We start from the raw sequence: 21,206 nt of genomic DNA on the forward strand, positions 1-21,206 counted from the left end.
AGATGATTTTAGAATATTTTACAACACAAAAAAAATTTGTTTCCAATGATCTCTCACATCGGCCTTCGGGGTCAACCCCTAATTTTTGTTTAAAAGATGAAACGAATCACAACTACTGAAAACATATATCTAACACGAAAATCAATAGTTTAAAGATGATGAAACACAAAAAAAAAAACAAAAAAAAATGAGATCGGAGTGAAATGAGATGTATAAACTCGGCCACGTACGTCGGTATCTATCTTATTGTTTGTCCAACTTACAAAAAACCATATATATATGATCATCGCATGCACTAAAAACATAGCCAACCAAAAAAACTGCACGTACGTGTTTGATGATCATCTTATGCATAAGAGTAAAAGAAGATTTGGGTGTGTATTAATTTTTTTATGTTTGTTGATTATTGTGTACTGTGTTTAAAATCTTGAGCCTTATTTGAGTGGTGTAGCGGATGGATTAGCAGCACCTTTGGAAGAAGTCTTATAAAAAAGGAGAAGAGGAAGAAGATCTTTGAAATTTTTCAAAATTCCATGTCAAATGTTGTGATTCTCTCAGCCACATTTTTCAACTAAAAAAAAAAATGTCTTAGCAATTCTAAAAACTTTATGATATCAAAGCATTAATCAACCATCGGCTGACCATTGGGCTAAGGGACTTCCAATATTCGACATTCTTAATTATAACTTACTAGGATAGTATCCGTGCTACGCCGCAGGAATGTTTTTAATTTTGTTTTTATTTTAATTATTTGTATGATAAAATATTTTTTGGCAATTTTATTGATAATATTTTTTTTTTTTTTTTTTGTTATTTGTTGTTGGATTTTTGTTTATTTTTGTAATCAAATTGTAGACTAAAATCAATTTTGTTTATTTTTTCTTGTATTACGATATATTGGAGCATACATTATTATTGTTAGTTGTTTTGTTTTATTTAATCTATTTTAGCTGATGGTATTAAATTTAATGATAACAACTTTGATGGTTTCTATTGATTATGCTTTTTATTATGGTAGAATAGCAAAATAGCATTGTTGTTCTAAATATATATATTTTTCATACCTTGACCTTAGATTATGAAATGAGATTTTAAATAAAAAATAGTTGTTTGGAAAAGCTGAGATGTTATTTTTTCCCGACTTAATTTTCTTCTATTTCCTGGTTATCTTCACCAGTTCACCTCCATTATATTTTGGTTTTATTTTTGTTAGTGTTGGAGAAAGTTAATGGATAAATACTTTACTTTTGTTGTTGAATATCTCTTTGTTTGTTGAAGTTGTTTTTGGTTTTTTATTTCTTTACCTTGAAAACTGGGTTACAAGACCAAATCCAAATTCGTTCAAAAAAAAAAAAAAAAAAAAGACCAAATCCAAATATGCAACTTAAATTCAGAAAAAGAAATCAAACATCCGATACAAATTCATTTAGATAGCATACACTACCACTAAATTCTGATTTCTTGGACCATGTCTTTACACATAGACTAATCATATAGGGTCACATAAATGAATGACACTTAAACGTATTGATGAGAGAGATTAAGATAAAAGAATGATAGGATATTGCAGCCATACATGTCGTAAGAGAAAGATAACTGCAGCTAACTTCAAAGGAACCAGAAGTTGAGTAGGTTGTACATGTTGGCCTTTCGGCCCTTTCCTGAGGCATTGAATGGAATAGCTGACAACGTCTATCAAAATTGCTACCTCAAATGCAAACAATGGTAGGAAGACAATCTTTTAGTCAACAAGTGCAAACAAAAGAGCACAACCAAAACTATAATAAATCAACCAATCATATATTTCTTGATTAATGATTAGAAGTTATTGATAATTACCATATTTATCTTCAAGATGTAAACAAAGAGGATCTCAAAAGCAACAAGCGATTGCGAGTGAAAAATGAGACCACTGCCACAAGACCATATGAGGACTTAACCACAACAAACCTCTTAATTATATAATCAAAGATTCAAGATGAAGCAAGAGAATTAAAAAAAATGTCATACATGTCAATCATGAGGCATTAATGGACACAACGAAAATCTGCCACGAGCATATATATATAAACCTGTAAAACAGACAAAACAGCACAAATTTAAAGGAGAGTGAAGGTTATCGACATCAGTCTTAAACTTCTTTAAGGATGATATTGAAGATGATACTTATATTTTAGACATCTCCAAATATTTAAACAGATAAAACTAAGAAAGAGGTTCACTTTAAGATAAACACAGTTCTTATAAACCTCAAATATTCAAGTTAACAAAAACTGGGGTTCCAAGAGAATTTGCCCCTCCTAAAACATGACCCATGAGCTAAAAGATTAAACTCATACTAAGAAATTCACACTAACACTAAGACATTGACGTATTAAACATTCACACTAAGACAGTACAATCAAGAACTAAAAGATGACTCATGAGTTACAGTCATCAAACAAACCCAAGAATCAATGAACTCAAAAAAAAAGGGAACTTTAGTATAAAACTACCTTAAAGGGATAGCCTTGAGGCCCTTGACTAATAGATTGATCCTAGAACCAAGCACATATGGATCCATCAACGCGATGACCTGTAAAATGCTTCTCTATCATTAACTCTCTGTGAACACAAACCAGATGAATTAAATTTTAGACTGATCAATCAAAGTCGAACTGAATCCAGAAAGAAATATTTGAAGATTCACTTACCCAGAATCGGAGAGGAGAAATATACATTGAAGCATCTCTTCCTACGATGCACAAATCTGAGATTGCTTCGTGAAATTTCCTTAATCTCCAAAATGAAAAGTAGAAATCTAATTAGAAAGAAAGAAAAATCAAGCATCGATTTAAACGCTCCCTAACTATTTTCCTTTTGTTTTGTCCACATAAGAATAAATCAGCAGACATGTATTAATGTTATCATTTGATTGGGTAAATTTTTTTACTGAGATGTTAATACCTGCTTTAATGTCATGCTATGGTGAGAAACATTGTAGTTTTATTGTATTGATGAGAAAAACTTGTAAAACCCTAAAAAATATTAAACATAATTAAAAATACTGATATATTAATTATTCTAACGGTGATATATAATCAAATTCATGAAAACAATTCTAAATTTCCTCTGTAAGATCGTAAATATTTTTTTTTTCGTCATCTGAAATTTTATTGATAAGCTTGGTTTCTCACCAAAGTAAATTACAACAAGGAAAATACAAAACTCAAAGAGAGCAACATATGCCGGCGGACTACAAGAATGTCCCCAGAGTCATTAACCCACAAGAGGGAAACACAACCCCAAAAGAAAGGGAACTAGATTACAAACAAACAATGATACATGAAGAAGAAAAGGTACTAAGTTCTATATTGAACAAAGGCATGAGAGATTCCAACAAAGCTCCCCTATAAAACCTGTAAAAGACGAGAGCACTAGAAGACCAGAACCTCACACCGAAGACAACCATCAAGCAAAACGACAGAGAAGAAGCAGGAGCCCGACACGACCAGAGACACAAATACAACTTCAAGCACACCTCAACAGCCGATTAGAGAGAACTAAAAACACTAGGGACAAGGCCAAAGCCTTAAAATCGACTGGAGACAGGCCATGCAAGATCAGCTATTCTTACACGCGGACACTCGTCGAACCAACTTCAGCCACCTACAGACTTAAAGCTGACGACGTCCTCGCAAGAGAAGAATTAGAGAACGATTCCACTGCTTCGACTAAAACCTAACTCTAAATTTTCCAAAAGGAAACTCGGAGAAAGCTAGTAGGTGACTCAGCAACAAAATACCATCCAAATGACTCACACCAAGAACGAACCTATAGCTAAAACTAACTTCAAAACAGCAAGTGGACTCTAAGAAGAGGTAGAGCAAAATTCTAGATTCAAAACCCCATACATATCAACAACCGAAAATAAATGACCAAGAACAGAATCAACAAGGATAACTAGAGCCATCACCAAGCAAACTGGGGATATACCAAACGAGCTTGACTTGATGAGAATGTAGCCAAGGTTAAACCTAAATATTTTCTAAACAAAGAGACCTAGGGCAGCACTAGGAGGACAGAAGAATACAAAGGCCAGATGTTACCGGAGAGGAGGCAAAAACATCTCGACTGCAGTAGAAACCAACGACCCGTCCATCACCGTAAACAACCAAGGCCAAGGAGAACCAGATCTGAAATTTCGCTCAATAAAGCCATCAACGAGACAGGGAAAATCGCGGTTGACCATCACGAACCAATAGGAGACGACGCTCAGGGGGGATGTCGCCGAAACCGGAGAAGATCCGAGCTTGAAGCTGTTCCGAAACCTTTGAAACTATCCCCGGTAAAAGGCTGGGAAAGACTCATAATCAGCTAGACTTGATGAAAGCCGACAAGGGACGACCCTCTCACGACTCCGACGAGAAGTGTCGGTGGCCGGAGAGGTCAGATCGAGAGAAGAAACTTGAGGCAGCTAGAGCGAACGGGGGTTCGAGTTTTAACAAAAAGAAAAAGTCTATACATATGCAGTAATACCCAAAGAAAAAACCAGATTACCATGTGCGTGTCTAATTAATGTTCCCAAACAATAACATGAGATGTCCAATATTTTTGATCTGAAGAGTTTTTCAAACTCTAATTAATGTTCCCAAACAAAGGCAAGAAATAATCTCAATCAAAACTATAAATTATAAGAAACGCAAATTTTTTGTATCCATCATTATTTTCCAATCATGGAGGTAAACACTAGAGACGAGTATCCATACCAAGATTCATCTGCATGGCTTGTACGGCACCTTAACCACCAAGGCGACTGGCTTGAAAAGACAAGAGGAAACCTTGTGGTTGCAGCAACTGTCATAGCTTCAATGAGCTTTGGGGTAATGGTTAACCCTCCTGGTGGCGTTTGGCAGAGTGACAATTGTTCCCTTCCAGCCATTAAAAACAAAACTTGTAAGAGAATGGCCGGAACTTTGATACTAGAGCACAATCCTTCAAAACGTTTCTTATATCGTGGGATGGTTATCAGCAATTTGGTCTCGTTTTCTGCCTCAATGGGTATCATTCTCCTTGTCGTCATCGGCTTCCGATTTAGGTACGTAGTTCATTCATTTACCAAAACCGGTCTAATTGATAGAAATATAATGTTTCTTTTTTTCTTTGAAGCCGTCAAAATAATAGTTAGAACTGTTTACTTAGTGATCTAATATTGTAACTGTTGAACTACTATGCGGAAGCGTGAAACCGGAAACGTACCTTCACCGGTTCAGTGACGAATATGGCATGAATCGTCTGAGAATTGATGCAGAGATCGGGATTGGAATCACAGATGGAAATCAACCACCAACCACCGTTCAAGTGCTCTCTTCGTTGATCTCTCGAAGCTTTCTCTCTCAAGAACGGTTTTACTCTCTCTCTTTCTATGTCAATGGACATAAGTGTTGTCCAAGTTGTTTTATGTCTCTGTGCGATCTTACTTTTATAGTAAAGCAAGAGACTTCACGAACAGACTTCACAAACAGTCACAAACAAGTTTCGCATCTTTATGAGAAACAACTTCTCAATTATACCGGTTCAATTAAACCGGTTCGGTATGCTGCCAAATCATGGGCGCAAACCGACCACAAACCAACATCTCCCACTTGCACATGATAGAGAGCATAATTAATACTAGAGAAATCTTAGAGTTTAGCTAGAGAATCGAAACATGGAAATCATACAACAAATGAACCGTGCGACCCTGCGAGTACACCTGAACTTGGGAGCTAAACTATGCACCTGTTAGGAATACATAACTGCTACAATCCTAAAGAAAATAATTGCATTTCAGCATGTCTTGCTGTCCCCCAAATTCATTTATCTTTTACATCAACCTTAACATATCTTATCCCTATAGCATATGTTAGACATTTCACATCATGTGTTCACTATATTCAAACTCCAATTGAGCGATATAGTGGCTGGCCAGCAAACACATATGTCAATGAAAAATCAAATAGTTCTTCCCTTCCGTACTCATGTATATCCGTTCCAAACTAACCGCTTTCCTAGCATGTCCCATAAGGATAATTATTCCATCACCATTGGATAAACATACTAAAGTAGTGAACATCAGCTTATCCCTTCAGAACATAGACGAAGGTTCAAGGGTAACTCTTGAAACCATGGTATGGTTTATAGGAACTCACATTGCAGATGATAGTGATTAAAAAAAAAATCATTCGCTTCCTATATTGTCGGACTAGCACATGTGGTATGACTCACATGTCATAGTAGTTAACTCTTTTCAAAATTATATGTCAATTGGTTAAACCAAATACTACTATGTGGATCAAGCTATTATCAGCTCGCTGTCTAGCGCCTGATTATGTACTTATCCTGCTCTTCCAAGTATTCATGACTTTGGGTCAATCATGATTGATATCTTAATAAGCATATCTCATCTTGACTCTTTATCAAGGCAACATTAACTAGCCTTACAAAGGCAAGCTCCCACTAGCGCCAAGCTGGTCATGTCTCATCTCAACATCTCACAAAGAAATCTGAGGCGATTGTTCATGTGAGTGAACCAATCTCTTACTTGGTGACACTTCTTAATATTTGTGTGTAATATGCAAACACAAAAAAAAAATTCACCGATGTAAATGATATCAAAAGAAATATTATTAAATATATATGTAACATCCAATACAGATACAACGTCAAATGACAAATTCTCATAAGTACACAAATCAAATTCTACGCAGACCTAAAGCTCAAACATGAGCAAGATAAACATCTCTTGAGATGGGTTTGGTAAATGGTTCAGCTACCATCCTATGCGTAGATATGTACTTAATGACCACCTCCTTATTTGCCACAATGTCTCTCACGAAATTCTTTTTGATTGCAATGTGCTTTGTCCTTCCATGATACTTATGATCTTTCAAGAAAGCAATACACCCTTGACTATCACAATGAATAGTCACAGGGCACGAAGCCTCTAGAGTGATCTGTAAGCTTTCTAAGAATCTTCTTAGCCATACAGCTTCTTGGACTGATGCTGAACATGCAATGAACTCAGCTTCCATCGTGGATAGAGCTGTAAAAGATTGTTTCTTGCTACTCCAAGTGATAGCACCATTATTAAGCAAGAAAGCATATCCTTGATAACACAAGGAATAGTCTATTGTTCCTTTGAAGTATCTAAGAATTCTCTTCACTGCCATCCAATGTTTCTTCCCGGGGTTTGACTGGTAACGACTTACCAAGCCAACGGCATAACAAATATCCATCCAGGTGCACATCATAGCATACATCAAGCTGCCCACAACACTAGAGTATGGGACTTTTTCCATCTCTTGTTTCTCTTCAAGGGTCTTAGGGCACATATCAAGGTTTAGGCTTTCACCTTTCGCAATTGGAGTGTCAATGGGGTTACTGTCAAGCATATTAAACCTTTCAAGGATTGTACGAATATATGACTCTTGTGAAAGAGCTAATAAATTCCTTGATCGGTCTCGGTATATCTTAACACCGAGAACATAATCTGCTTCTCCCATATCCTTCATCTCGAAATGAGATGATAACCATTTCTTAATAGTCATGAGAAACTTCATATCATTTCCAGCCAACAATATGTCATCGACATATAGAGATAGAATTACAAAAGATTGTCCAGTGCTCTTGACATAGACACAATGGTCTTCACTAATCATCGTAAAATCATAAGAGGTAATAGCTCGATGAAAGCGAAAATACCATTACTTAGAAGATTGTTTTAGGCCATATATTGAACGTTTGAGCTTGCAAACTTTGCGCTCTTGGCCTTGTACAACAAAACCAACTGGTTGTTCCATGTAGATTTCTTCTTCTAGTTCCCCATTAAGAAACGCAATCTTAACGTCCATTTGATGTAATTCTAAATCTAATCCGACGACTAAGGCTAGAATAAGGCGAATTGAGGCAAACCTCACCACTGGTGAAAACGTTTCCTCATAATCTATACTTTCTTTTTGGATATATCCTTTCGCCACCAAGCGAGCCTTATACCTATCTATGGATCCATCCGCCTTTCGTTTGATCTTAAAAATCCACTTGATTCCGATCGTTCGACGTTCCGGCGGAAGATCAACCAAGTCCCATACTTGGTTTACCTTCATAGATTCTAGTTCTTCTCCTATTACAACATTCCATTCATCCGATTTTGGGCAAGAGAGAGCCTCATAAACAGTTCGAGGCTCTAAGTCATCATGCAGAGCAACCATGAAAGCTTCCCCTTCGATCTCAAAACGACGTCGAGGAATGTTTCCACGTATACTTCGATGCACCTCTGACTCTTGTGATTCATTCCTATGAGAATCACTAACCAATGTATCTCTCCCACTAAGTTGAAATAGTTCTTGTGAACTTTCACCAACTTCCACAGATTGGTTAATAGGAGTAACATTAGTCGGGTCAACCATCTCTTGAAGATGAAACACCTTATCAATCTCTCCCCTTTGAGGAAAATCATTTTCCAAGAATGTAACATCTCGTGATTCGATTTTTGTTATACCTCCATCTAAGTGTTTGCCGATAAGCACATAACCCTTAGAGTGCTCATAATATCATATAAAGATACACTTCTTTCCTCTAGGACCCAATTTTCCATGAGGATGAGAAGTATCGCGAACAAATGTTGTAGAACTCCAAGGTCTTAGATGCATTAGGTCAGGTTTTCTTCCCTTCCATAACTGATAAGGAGTAGAAGTAACAGTCTTAGAGAGCACACAGTTAAGTACATAGGCAGCAGTCATTAATGAATCACCCCAATATGAAATTGGAAGGTTAGCTTGCGCCATCATAGACCTAACCATGTCTAGAAGCGTTCGATTTCTTTTTTCCGCTACACCATTTTGTTGTGGTGTATATGGGGTAGTCAATTGTCTGGCAATGCCTTTTTCATCACACAATTCTTTGAATTGTTCAGATAGATATTCGCGACCTCGATCTGTTCTTAAAGACTTGATCGTCCTCTCCAACTGATTTTCGACCAAAGTGATATAACGTCTAAAGCACTTTAGTGCTTCTGACTTATTAGAAATCAGGTACACATACCCAAATCGAGTGAAGTCATCTATAAATGTGATGAAATATGAGGCTCCATGCCTCGCCCTCACATTCATCGGACCACAAATGTCTGAATGAATTAATTGTAATGGAAATTCAGCTCTAGTTGCTTTTCCAAATGGTTTCCTTATTGCCTTTACAGCTAAACATGCTTCACATGTGTCAAGATCAACTCGGGTGAGAGAGCCAAGAAGGCCTTCTCTAGCCAATCTATTCATTCGATCAACACCAATATGACCAAGTCTAGAATGCCACACATTTGTTTCAACATTTGTAGAACTTGTGACATACGAAAAACGTTGATCAACATTACTAGTAGTAATATTTGTAGTACAATCAAGTACAATAATACCATCACAAGCATAACCAAAACCGTAGTACACAGACCCTAAAGTAATTTTTAAACACATGTCATGGAAATTCAAACCAAATCCTAAGTAAAGCTAAAACAGAGACAAGGTCCCGACGGATTTCAGGAGCATACAAGACATCATGTAAGATAAGTGTTCTTCCGCCACTCATGTGTAGCTGACAAGTGCCAATACCCAGTACTGCAACCTTGGAGTTATTTCCTACATACAACTATCTTGAACCTTTACGTATCCGCCGGTACTCAACATACGCATCTCGATTCCTAGTTACGTGGTCTGTTGCTCCTGAGTCTACAATCCACAAAGGATGAGATTCTGTAAGCATTACACAACTAGAAACAAAAGCATATTTGCAAGTAGAATTCAAGGATAATACTTTCTTTGCCTCAGTGCATTCACGAGCAAAGTGACCCATGGAGCTACAGTTGTAGCATTTTATTTTTGTCATATCCTTTTTGCTTCCACGCTTGGCATATTTTTTCTGCTTCTTAAGTTCAGGTTGATAGGGATCCTTGTTTCCCTTGTTACCTCTCTTGCGTTTCAAGCCTGAGCTTGAACTCGCAACATTGGCCTCATTGAAAGGTTTAGCAGCCTCTAGGCGTTCATCCTCTAACTCAAGATGACGTGATATGTCCTCGAAGGATTTCACATTAACATTATGCGTCATTTGAACCTTCATATGGTCCCAACTTTCAGGCAACGAGTGGAGAACCGCTTGGATTTGCTGTTCATCAGATATAATTTGACCAGCACTTTTGAGCTTTCTAATCACGGTTGCCATGACTCTAAGATGCTGCCTCATTGAATGATTTGGGCGCTCCTTGTAGTCATTAAACCTCTGATTAAGTCTCCTAAGTTTAGTGGCTGAAGTGGCACCAAACTTTTCTTTCAAGGCCTCCCACATGCCTTTAGCAGTTTCATACTCTTCAAACTCACACATAAGATCATCTTGCATGCAACTCAGCAATGTAATGCGAGCGATGCTATTCTTTCTTTTCCAGACAACATATGCCTCTTGATCTCTTCTGTGTTGAGCGGTAGTACCCTGCTCAGGCTCTTCCATGAGATGGAAAAGAGTCTCTTTCACCTCTTGCTCTTCAAGGACATACTGGACTTTGCAATACCAAATATCATAATTGTCACCATCCAGTTTGTCTCCTCTATTGAGCTCCGCAATAATATTCTTACAAGCCATGTCTGTTGGAATATTCAAAGACATTAATCTGTTTGCATATTTATTCACACACAACACACATTTTGCCATAAACATAAATCAATCTAGTGTAACTTAATTTATAATACAAGATCGAGAGTTCACTATGTTCCCAATCATCACCCGTATTACAATCTTGTCTCAACAAATTAACTTATATCATGCAAAATTTCAGTTCTAAACACAACCAGAACTCCCACTTAATTAAAGTATTTTCTAACATGAATTAACAAATAAAAAATGCTAAAAAATATATTCGATTTTTCAAAATAACAATTTGACAAAAACAATCTCAGTTTCTTAATCTCCTCTTCACGACAAACCTAGAGAAATTTTAAATTTTAAATTTGGACATACCAAACTCATTTTATTGAATAAACAATATATGTATTTTAAACAAATTAGAATCTGCCACGTAGCGATTACTGTTCATCATCTTCCTCATGCATATATTAAACATCCATGCACACAAAAACTTTCGGCCCCTATAACTCTCTCTATACTTAACGAAATCAGGCGTGCGATATACCAATAGAAAGCGAATTTCAATATCTACGCACAGCCACTGAAATCATGCGATTATGGATTTTGTACAGAGAGCTATGGGTGAATTAATATCGGCGGTTTATTCACATATTTACTCAAATTCATGCAATCTAATCCTGTTCTCAAAGCGATATTATAACTAAGAATGAAAACATGCCAGAACCGTAGAGAATCTTAGGATTGTTTGTTAATTCAAAATTTATCTGATCGAAATGTCAAGTTAGAAAGTAATTACTAATTAGAAGTACATATAAAAAATGTTATCAAATTAAATGATAATTTAGAAGTTGTAGAGTAGAACTAAGTATGACCAAAATTAATCCGTAACTGTATTTCGGATCGTAACAGGACCTTTTTTATAACCGTAACAGGACCATAACCGTAACCGTAAAATCATATTAGTTAAGTTACACAAATTATTAACCGCAACCGTTGATTAACCGTAACTGTATAAAAACCGTCGATTAACCGTAACCGTTTTCCAAATATAATAAAACTAGATTAGGACCCACGGTACACCGCGGAACAAATTATTTATAACTAAAACATTTAAATTATAAATTATATTTGTTGGTTAAATATGTTATAATTATATAATAATTGTTAATTTTATGGTTTAAAGTTTAAACCATATAATACCGCAATATAATTTCTTTTACATAATATTTATTAATCAATTTAATTAGTTTTGTCTACTCTCTGATACCGATAGTGTTAACAAAATAATTAAATGATGTTTTACACGTGTAACACCAAGTTAATAATATTTTAAATTTAAATAAAAATCGACAAACCCGTCCTGCTATATAACTCTTTCACGAGATATTTTAACTCGCTCTATATAATCTTAATTTTTAATATTTATTGTTTTGTATTATAAATACTAGCTTGAGTTGATATGTTATTTCTTAAGATTGTAACCATTTACATTTTATAATATTGGCGCTTCTTATAAAATTTAAATATTTTTAATACTTAGAATTCTTAAAACGGTTGAGTATTTCTCATATTTGAAGTTTCGTAAAAGTTTAAATATATTATTAATATTTTAATGGTTTTCTAACTTTTTTTAAAATTGAAATATTTATAATATTTTAACTTGATAAATTTGAAACTTCATAAATGTTTAAATATTATTAATATTTTTAACATTTTATAAAGTTTAACTTTCTAAAAAATATAAATATTTTTAATATTTTTGAAAATCTTTAATAAAGAACCGGAATAAACCAAATAAAAGTTTTTTTAAGTTTGAATGCCTGATAAATCAAGTTTTTGTATTATGAATAATTTTGGTCTCTTTTATAGCATGACTATGAACTGTTGCCCAACTTTTCGTAGGCGATGTGGGATATTGTATCCGTAAATTGAGTAATATATGTCCGTTTTTAAAAAATTGTATTACATCATATGCAGGAAAAAATCACAATTTTTAAACTAAATGTATTATAGAATAATTTAAATATAATTTAAATATAAATTCAAATAAAAATGAAAAGGAATCATATATTTATGTTTACATGAGGTAGAAAGATTTCCTTATTTTTTTAAATCTTAATTATAACTAGGTGCTTCCCTACGCAACGCGTGGGTTGTGGTGTAGTTGACACTTTCTTGTTTTTTTTTGGTTTTTTTTCGTTTTTCTTTTGTAGTATTTCGTTTTAATTTGGCATATAAGGGCTTCGCAGTCACTTTTATTTATACACTATATCTTTATACCATTTCATTTAGATGTGTACAATTGTGGCATTTATTTTTTATGAGTTATGAGGATATTGTTTTTTACTTTTGAGGATCTAATCTTATCATTGACTGATATTGTTCCCAATATATTTATTGTATTTTAGATTTTCTAATTAACTGCTTATGTAAACCCTTCATACGTAGATGTTGAAATAATAAGTTACTAGAATTAGACCCGTGCTAGAGCACGAGTTAACATTTATTTTATTTATTTTGTAATTTTTATTTAAAGTGTTATATATATGATTGTTTTATTTGTTTTTATTTTTGTTTTGCTCAAGCACTATGCCATGAAATCATATGTTGAATATAACTTATGTAAATAACATCTATTTTGTAAGATCTAGATTTTGACCCGCGGTACACTACAGTTTAAGTTATTTGATAAAAATATTGATTTATGTTTGTTAATTTTATTTGATTTTTTTAGTTTTTAAAATTATATATTGTATTTTGACTGTTAATTATATGACTTAACCTACACTATACCGCATATTAATTATTTTGTTACAGTATTAATTAATCGATTTAATTAGATACATCTATTAATCTAATATTCATATTGTTAACAAAATAATGAGATTATATTTTATCCATGTAGCACAAAATTAATGACATTTTAAGTTTCTATTAATATCTACTCAAACATGTCCTCCCGTATAACCCGTCATGTGATATTTTAATTCATATATATTATTAAAATTTAAAATTTTTGAATAAATTTTATTATTTTAGAAATTGAAATACTTATAATATTTGAACTTCTTATAAAGTTTAAATATTATTCATATCTTAAACATTTTCTAAAAAGATAAATGTTTTAATAATTGAAATATTAATAATCTTTAAAATTTTTAAAAAGTTATACATTTGAATTTTTAAAGTTATTAAAAGTTGAAATTCTTTAAAATAAAGAACCATAATAAAATGCATAAATTTTTTTAATTTCAATGACTGATAAATCAAGGTTTTTGCTCATTCGTATTCAGAATCATTTTGGTCTCTTTTTTATTAATATGATTTTGAATCTTTGTCTAGTTTTCTTAGGTGATGTACGACATTTTGTATATTTTTTTTTATTCATCAGTTGAGCAATATATGTCTGTTTTAAAAAATTTAAATTACATCATATGCAGAAAAAAACTTAAATTTTATTAACTAAATATATTAGATAAAAAATTAAAATAATTTAAATATAAATAAAATAAATGTGAAAGAAGAATCACATAATTTTGTTTTAATTAGGTTGAGAGATTTCCTTATCTTTCAAATGTTACCTATAATTGATTTATATGTTACTATAATTAACTAAATCCATACTATCCAAAAATCAGACTAACCCGTATATTATGATACACCTATGTCACAAGTTTATAACCAAAAAATCATAAATAAATTTATTATATAGTATACAAAAAACGTCGTGTATTTCCGTTTTATTATATAAGGGATTTTAAAAAAAATAATTATCTTCCGTGTAAGTGATTATGTTTGTATGCCCATCTTTTGGTCTAATATCAATAAGATCGTTTCTGTTTTTCTTTAGTTGGCTTTGAAACCAATTTTGAGTTAAGCAAATAATGGGTCGAATTAGGGATAGGACTCAGACGTGTTCAAAATTGTTTGCTCGCGACTCTTGGGGGACTTAGGTTCTCCTAGTACTGCCATATTCTGAGACTTTGTGGCTTGGGAGTATGGTTGGTATATCGAATTCGGATGACGATCCGGGGGCGCGTTGTAGGGTGGCAACCCGAGAGACGAGTATTGGATTTTCTTTATATATTATGGCATGCGGGCTTAGGCCTTATAAGGACCCAACATTATGGCATGCAGGCTTAGACCTGATGAGGAGCCAATAAAAACTCAAAGTTTAGGCCTAAGAGTAAAGGAAAGTCCAAAAGTCGAGAGCAAATAATGCCTGGAGCGTGAGTCTATCGCCTAGAGGTGACTTTCCGTAGATTGGTCGGAGGAGTGCGGGCCGTGGAGATGGTCGCACAGGAGTCCTTGGCGGATGGTTGTTCGAGATTCGAGGACGAATCTATGTTGGTGGGGGAGAATTGTAACATCCGCGAACCGAAATCCCGGTTTAAGCCTGCATGCCATAATGTTGAACGCTGCAACCGATGCAAGGTTGGTTTTCAATGGACGAGTTTAAGTTAAACGCTGCGTTTTGGGTTAGGGAAAACCCTTAACTCGAGTGTTTTGTCTCATTCGGGAGTTTAGCCGTTTTTGAGAGAAAAGAAAGAGAGAAAAGTGTTCTTGAGTGTTCTTGGAGATTTTGGGATATTGGAAGCTGTTCTTGTAGAGATCTGTAGCTGGGATCGTTGTAGGAGCTTCCTGGAAGTGTTTTCTTTTTGTTTAAGGTTCAGAATTGTCTTGGCAAAGGTAAGTGCAGTACCATGACTTATCTAAGCTGGAGATTTCTCTGATCTGCTTGTTATGTGTTGTTTGGCTTGTTAGATTTTTATTTGGGACATTAGGAAGCTTTCTGGTTGCTTGGGATCGAGTTATGTGGTTGTAGGAACGAAGATCCAGCGAGAAGCTTTGGGGGAAAACGATGCTCGGCAATGCATCGGTCGATGCACTTTGTGCGTTGGTCGATGCAAGTGCGAGGACGGCGCGTAAAACTTTAGGTTTTTCGTGCTATGTCGAGCATGCGTCGGTCGATGCAAGTGCGAGGACGGCGCGTAAAACTTTAGGGTTTTCGTGCTATGTCGAGCATGGATTATTACACGTATATAACCTATATGTATCTAATTTGGTCTCTTCTAGACTCGTCTCATTTTATCATGTCCCGTCCCATCTCCTCTCATCCCTTCTCCTCTCGTCCGGTCTCCTCTCTTACCATATACATCAGAATTTTTCAATCTAATATTTGTTCTCTTTTAAATAATTACTCGTTAGGCAATATTTTAATAGAGATTAGGTAAAAAAAATTAGACGAAATACCCGAATTCTTCTTGAACATTTAATTTTTATTTATTTACTTGAAATTATCCAAAAATAATTTCAATTTTAAAAATTATCTAACTGTTTAAAAAAAATACCAAAATTCTGAAAGTATCCGTTTCAAAGTTGCTAGTTACTTCACGAAATATATAAAGTCTCCGTTTGAATAATTAATTACATTTATTAGTAAAAAATAATTTTCAAAAACTCTCAAAATAGTTTCAAAACTTCTCATATATATATATATATATATATATATATATATATTTGTTAAATAAAATGTAAAATTTATTCGAATTTTTTTTTTTACATCAAGTGCTTCTTTAGCGTACAGCTTGTTAAAGTGTTTAATCATAAAAGCAAAGAAAATCCTTTCTTATTATGTAGCAAACCAGAAAAGCATAGTGTTTAACCCCTAGGATATGGCACAATAATTTGTTTTTTACGTAATCATTTTAAATATATATACTATTTTTAATGTGGATGGTGTTAATAAAATAGAAAATGATAATTACCCTTGTTATAGCACCAAATTAATAATATTTTAAAATTCTATCAATATCGATCCAAACCGTCTCGCCATATAAACAACAACGGACCTAGTACAAAGTTAGGAGGGTCTGCTGACCTCCCTAATATTTAAATTTTGTGATTTTAATTCTCTATTTAAATATTTAATTTACATCTAGTTAGTAAAAAATATATATAATTCACAAAAACTCTCAAAATATTTTCAAAAATACTCATTTTTTTTGTGGAATAGTTTGTAATTTAGTTTGTAATTTTTGTGGAATAGCTTACACGAAATCATTTATCCTGCAAGAAACAAAAATATATATACTAAAGAACATAGATATCAAATTATTCAAAATGTAAATCAGAATAAAAAGAGTAGCATATATAGAAAAAAGAAAACATTAAACATGAAATATACATCGAGCGTAAATATATATGATGCGTTTTAGTAACAAACTTTGAAACAAATATAAAACATATAAAAAAATCTTAAATATGAAACATATAAAAAATCTTAAACTTTAAAAATATTATTTAAGTTCGAGTATACAATGATAAGAAGTAACACTAACTTCTAAATTACAGAAATATAGCTCCCATTCTACTTATCATTTTTATGTCATAAAAAAATGACAGCATTAGAACAATGAAAATGATAATGAATAATAAAGTTTTCTTATCTTTATTCTTAAAGTAAAATCACATAATAAAATTAATCGAAGTAGACTGACTAAAATATGGTAATATGGTCTACCTCCCATGTAATCACATCTCAAAAACTCAATCAAATATAGGAGCAAGATAAGATATATATATATATATATATATATATATTGATTTTTAATAAAGTATTTTGGAGACTGCGTTGATAATACCCATAGTTTTCCAACTATGTTTGATCATAGTCTACAATATAAAAATTAGGTCAGTTGTTGAAAAAAGATTATAAAAAATAAAATAGAATAAAAAAATGTTAACTAAAAGAACTATAAAAACTCAATTGTACAAAAAGCAAAAACATTAAATATTGTGTATCAAGGGTTGAAATAATATTTCTTTATATAGATGAATGAAGAGTACTGGAGAAGTTTAGTTTTAATAAAAAAATCTAAACGAATATATTAAAATATATTAGGAAGATTGGTAATTAAATTTCAAAGATTCTCAAAATAAAATGAAAGGAATTATAACTTGTCAATTGGAACTATAACTAGTAAATTTTAAAAATAAAATTTCAGATATGATTTCAACACAAATTGATGTGACACCCCGGTTTCATAAACTTGCGGAGAGGTTTAAGATAATTAATTTGGCCACCTATGTCACTAAAGTGCACTTATCTTTTCGGTCAATGGGCCTGAGAGAACTCCACAGTTAAGCGTGCTTGAGCGGGAGTAGTCTCAGGATGGGTGACCTTACGGGAAGTGACTGTCGGAACTGTACGAGTGAGGACAAAACATAGGGAAAGATCATGTGGTGATTTGTAGGACGATAACAAGTCTTTAAAAACCTCCCGGACATAGCAAACCGGTCGTCGGATATGGATGGGCTCACAAGCCTAATGAGAGGACATGAGGCCCATTAAAGAAGGTTGGCCAATGGACTGAGATTGGACATGGAGCCCATTACGAGGTGGCGGTCCGGGTGTTACAATTGATAATTGAAATTATAATTAGTAAGAACTAAAGCTATTTTTTTAGCAAATTATTCAAGTTGATTTTTTTTGTATTATAAATCGGGATACAAATATAGCAACAACTTTAAGATTTGTATCCCTACTTAATCACATTTCCATAATTTTCGTTTTGTTTTAGTTACAAAAATATTTAATATATGGCTTACATTTAAGCATAATAAATCACGTTATATGAGAAATAATTGTAGCAATTAATACTTTCATAATCACTACTGTACTTTCCAGTTTCCATAATATAAATAACATATTTTCGAAATTTTAAAACTTTTTAATCTTATGGTTATCAATCCGACTTCTGATTCAATTTTGGTTGAAATTGTTATAGTTTTTTTTTACATATCTTTGTTTAATAAATAAATTTATCTAAACTATAGTGGATGATTTTGTACCGTGTCGGTTTGAATTCAGGAACTAATCAAATGTCCCAATTTTTTAAAATAAAAATGGGCTTTATATGGGTGTGCTTTATGAGAGTCGAACATCCAACTTATAGTTATATACATTGTAAAGTTTACAGTTTTTTTTTTGTAACATGATTGAGCAGTAAAATTTTAATCATAATAACAATATTTTAATAATTTTGTTGTTGATACTTTAATCGACATATCCTATTAATTTTTAACAATTTAATGTTAAATCATTGATACATTTGAATCCAAGATTTATATAGTTATTTGTTTAAAAAAATATAAGTTCAATTTTAAGGTTAAAAAGAGAATAAAATAATTAACCCGTTCTACAATGTTCATATATTAATTTTTAAATAATAATATTATAGAGATGTTTTCTTTTTGTAGAATGAAATTAGTATGACTTTAATACATAATAAAACATATTTTTGTCGTATTTATAACTTTTCTTAATAAAAAAAAATCTTAATAGAAAAAATCATGTACTAATCGAGAGTTGATAGATATTTCAGATGTTAGTAAACCTTGATTCTTGCTATGTTAGGGAGAAACAGTAGAGAAATGTGTTGAAATCTGATGAAAGAGAAGACATTACAAAATATGACATGTCTGGTTCTCATAAAGGATCATGTCTTCTTAGCTTGTTGTTAGCAGCTGCATGTTCACATACCAACTGAATGGATTATGGTGATACTATGATGAAGAATCCATCAATGTAGTAGAACAAAGCATTCCCAACTACCAAAAAAGAAACATGTTTCACAAAATCTCAGCAGATTCCAACATGTGAACGTATCAAATCTCATAAAGTAAACTCTTTGAAAAAAGGCAGTAGATGAGATTTCTATTTACCTAGATCCCAGTACTCATGCTTATGCAAGTGTTCAACCTTGTAGCAGTTTGCAGCAGAAAGATTTGCAATGAGCGACCTACAAAAAAAGGGAGACACGCCTCAATACAACTCAACAGAAGGACATCTTATTAAGCGAATAATCAAAAGCAAATATAAAGATTGACTATAACCTAACCTTTCTCCACCAAGAACACAGACACCGCAAGTTCCGGTAGGTTTTGACTCATCTCCAAAATAGTGGACCTGGATATAGAACAATAGGTAATAAACAGTCTCTTTTCCCGTTGATATGGACTTAAAGAAGACTCACATTGACACCAGCTGCGATAGCATCCTTCATTGCATCTCCTTATTTGTCCTTTCCAATGGATCCCATGTAATTGGTTGCCTAAAGAGTTTGAAGCATCCACTGCAATAATCAAATAAATTGTAAGGTTAAGAAACAAAAGGTACTAACATTTAGAAATAGTTATGAGGATAAGGTTTAACAGTCGTTTACCTGGGCACCTGAAAAAACGAAACCAAATCAAGAAGATATCACAAATTCTTCTAATATACCTAAACAAATATAGAATAATAGTGCAAGAAGATGTTGAATTTACCTCCAGCAATGTATTCGATTGAAATTCTGCCTCATTTCATTGTACCAATTATGATGTGAATTAACAAAAGAGAATGTGAAATGTAGCCATCTTAAAATAATGATGATGACCATCGAACATCCGATGGTTTAATATTCTTGTTTCTCATATTGTTACTCTGGTCAAGAAAGTCATACAATTACCAGCTCATCAGGTTACGATTTTGCAGTATTATGAAGTTTTTTCCTCACCAAATTATATATAAACGTCAATCCTACAAAACCCAAAAACCTGAAACTAAGAAGAAAAAAAAATCTGGGAATTGAACAAACTAAGGTCTCATTAAAATATAAAAAACAACTTACATCTTGTAAGCTTCCCAATTACTTTGTGCCATAGCTTCAGCCCAAGATCGAGATATAAAAAAAGAGTAATTGATGGAAATCTTCATTTTTAAATAAGCAAAAATGATATAGGCTCAGAGTTTTTTTATTCTTTTAATAAACAAACAAACCTTAATGGTAAAAGTATGGTTTTGGGTTTTTGTCTCTTTTTTTCTTTTAATTAAGTTTAGACTGAGTTTTATCATCTTATAATCATGCTGATGACCATAGAAGAATCCAAAACCATTCTACATCAAGATTCAGAAACAAAATTCCAATTACACTTGGTTTTAATCATCAAACACAGATTTAAAATCTAAACTTAATTAAAAGATAAAAGAAACAAAAAACCTTTGCATATACACGAAGCTTGAACAAATTTTTTTGCCTTCTTCTCTTCCTCTTATCATCTCTTTGACTTTGTCGACAAAAAGGAAAAAAGTCTTATCTCTCCATTTGGGAAAGACGGCGAGAAAGAGTAGGCTTGGTCAAAAAACTGGAACCCAAAATCCGAATCGGAACCGATCCAAAAATATGAACCCGAATTCGAATTCCGAACCGGTAAAATATTCTATTGGGTCCTAAACTCGAAAACCCGGAACCAAACTCAGGACCGAACCGAAAACCGAATGGGTATCCAACATACCCGAAATAAAATAATATACATAAAATATTAGTTATAATTTGTTTCTTTATAACACAGTTATTCAAAACGATAGCTTAAAATTCAAAAATATTAATTTTTTATAGATTAAAATACTAAAAATAACCAAAATTATATTGAAATGTTTAACTATATATTCAAAAAATTAACCAAAACTTTTAAAACATATATTTTTAAAGATCTTTTCTTAATATTAAGAATTAAATTTT

At 32.9% G+C, this 21,206-nt stretch overlaps 1 protein-coding gene and 1 long non-coding RNA gene across 3 annotated transcripts; both read right to left on the reverse strand.

Annotated features, from left to right (window-relative positions):
• Nucleotides 1–1,370: 1,370 nt before the first annotated feature.
• On the reverse strand, nucleotides 1,371–2,889 carry LOC104723877 (uncharacterized). 2 transcript variants are annotated; one of them, XR_757443.3, is made up of 5 exons: nucleotides 2,694–2,889; nucleotides 2,496–2,575; nucleotides 2,011–2,072; nucleotides 1,840–1,912; nucleotides 1,371–1,704 (listed from the first exon to the last, which is right to left on the reverse strand). It is a non-coding gene; the product is annotated as an uncharacterized LOC104723877 (long non-coding RNA). The 2 variants fall into 2 exon arrangements; XR_757442.3 differs by having other exon boundaries at nucleotides 2,496–2,604; nucleotides 2,694–2,872.
• A 16,071-nt stretch (nucleotides 2,890–18,960) lies between these two features.
• Nucleotides 18,961–20,761, reverse strand: LOC104723878 (adenosine kinase 2-like). Its single transcript, XM_087476070.1, has 6 exons — nucleotides 20,316–20,761; nucleotides 19,972–20,224; nucleotides 19,680–19,778; nucleotides 19,545–19,612; nucleotides 19,369–19,445; nucleotides 18,961–19,254 (listed from the first exon to the last, which is right to left on the reverse strand). Exons 3-6 carry the CDS (start codon nucleotides 19,707–19,709, stop codon nucleotides 19,199–19,201), a joined length of 231 nt encoding a protein of 76 aa, XP_087332196.1. The 5' UTR covers nucleotides 19,710–19,778; nucleotides 19,972–20,224; nucleotides 20,316–20,761; the 3' UTR covers nucleotides 18,961–19,198.
• Between the last annotated feature and the right edge of the window lie 445 nt (nucleotides 20,762–21,206).

This window comes from Camelina sativa, chromosome 11, assembly GCF_030686135.1.
Source record: "Camelina sativa cultivar CO46 ecotype springtype chromosome 11, ASM3068613v1".
In the NCBI taxonomy this organism is placed as follows: Eukaryota; Viridiplantae; Streptophyta; class Magnoliopsida; order Brassicales; family Brassicaceae; genus Camelina; species Camelina sativa.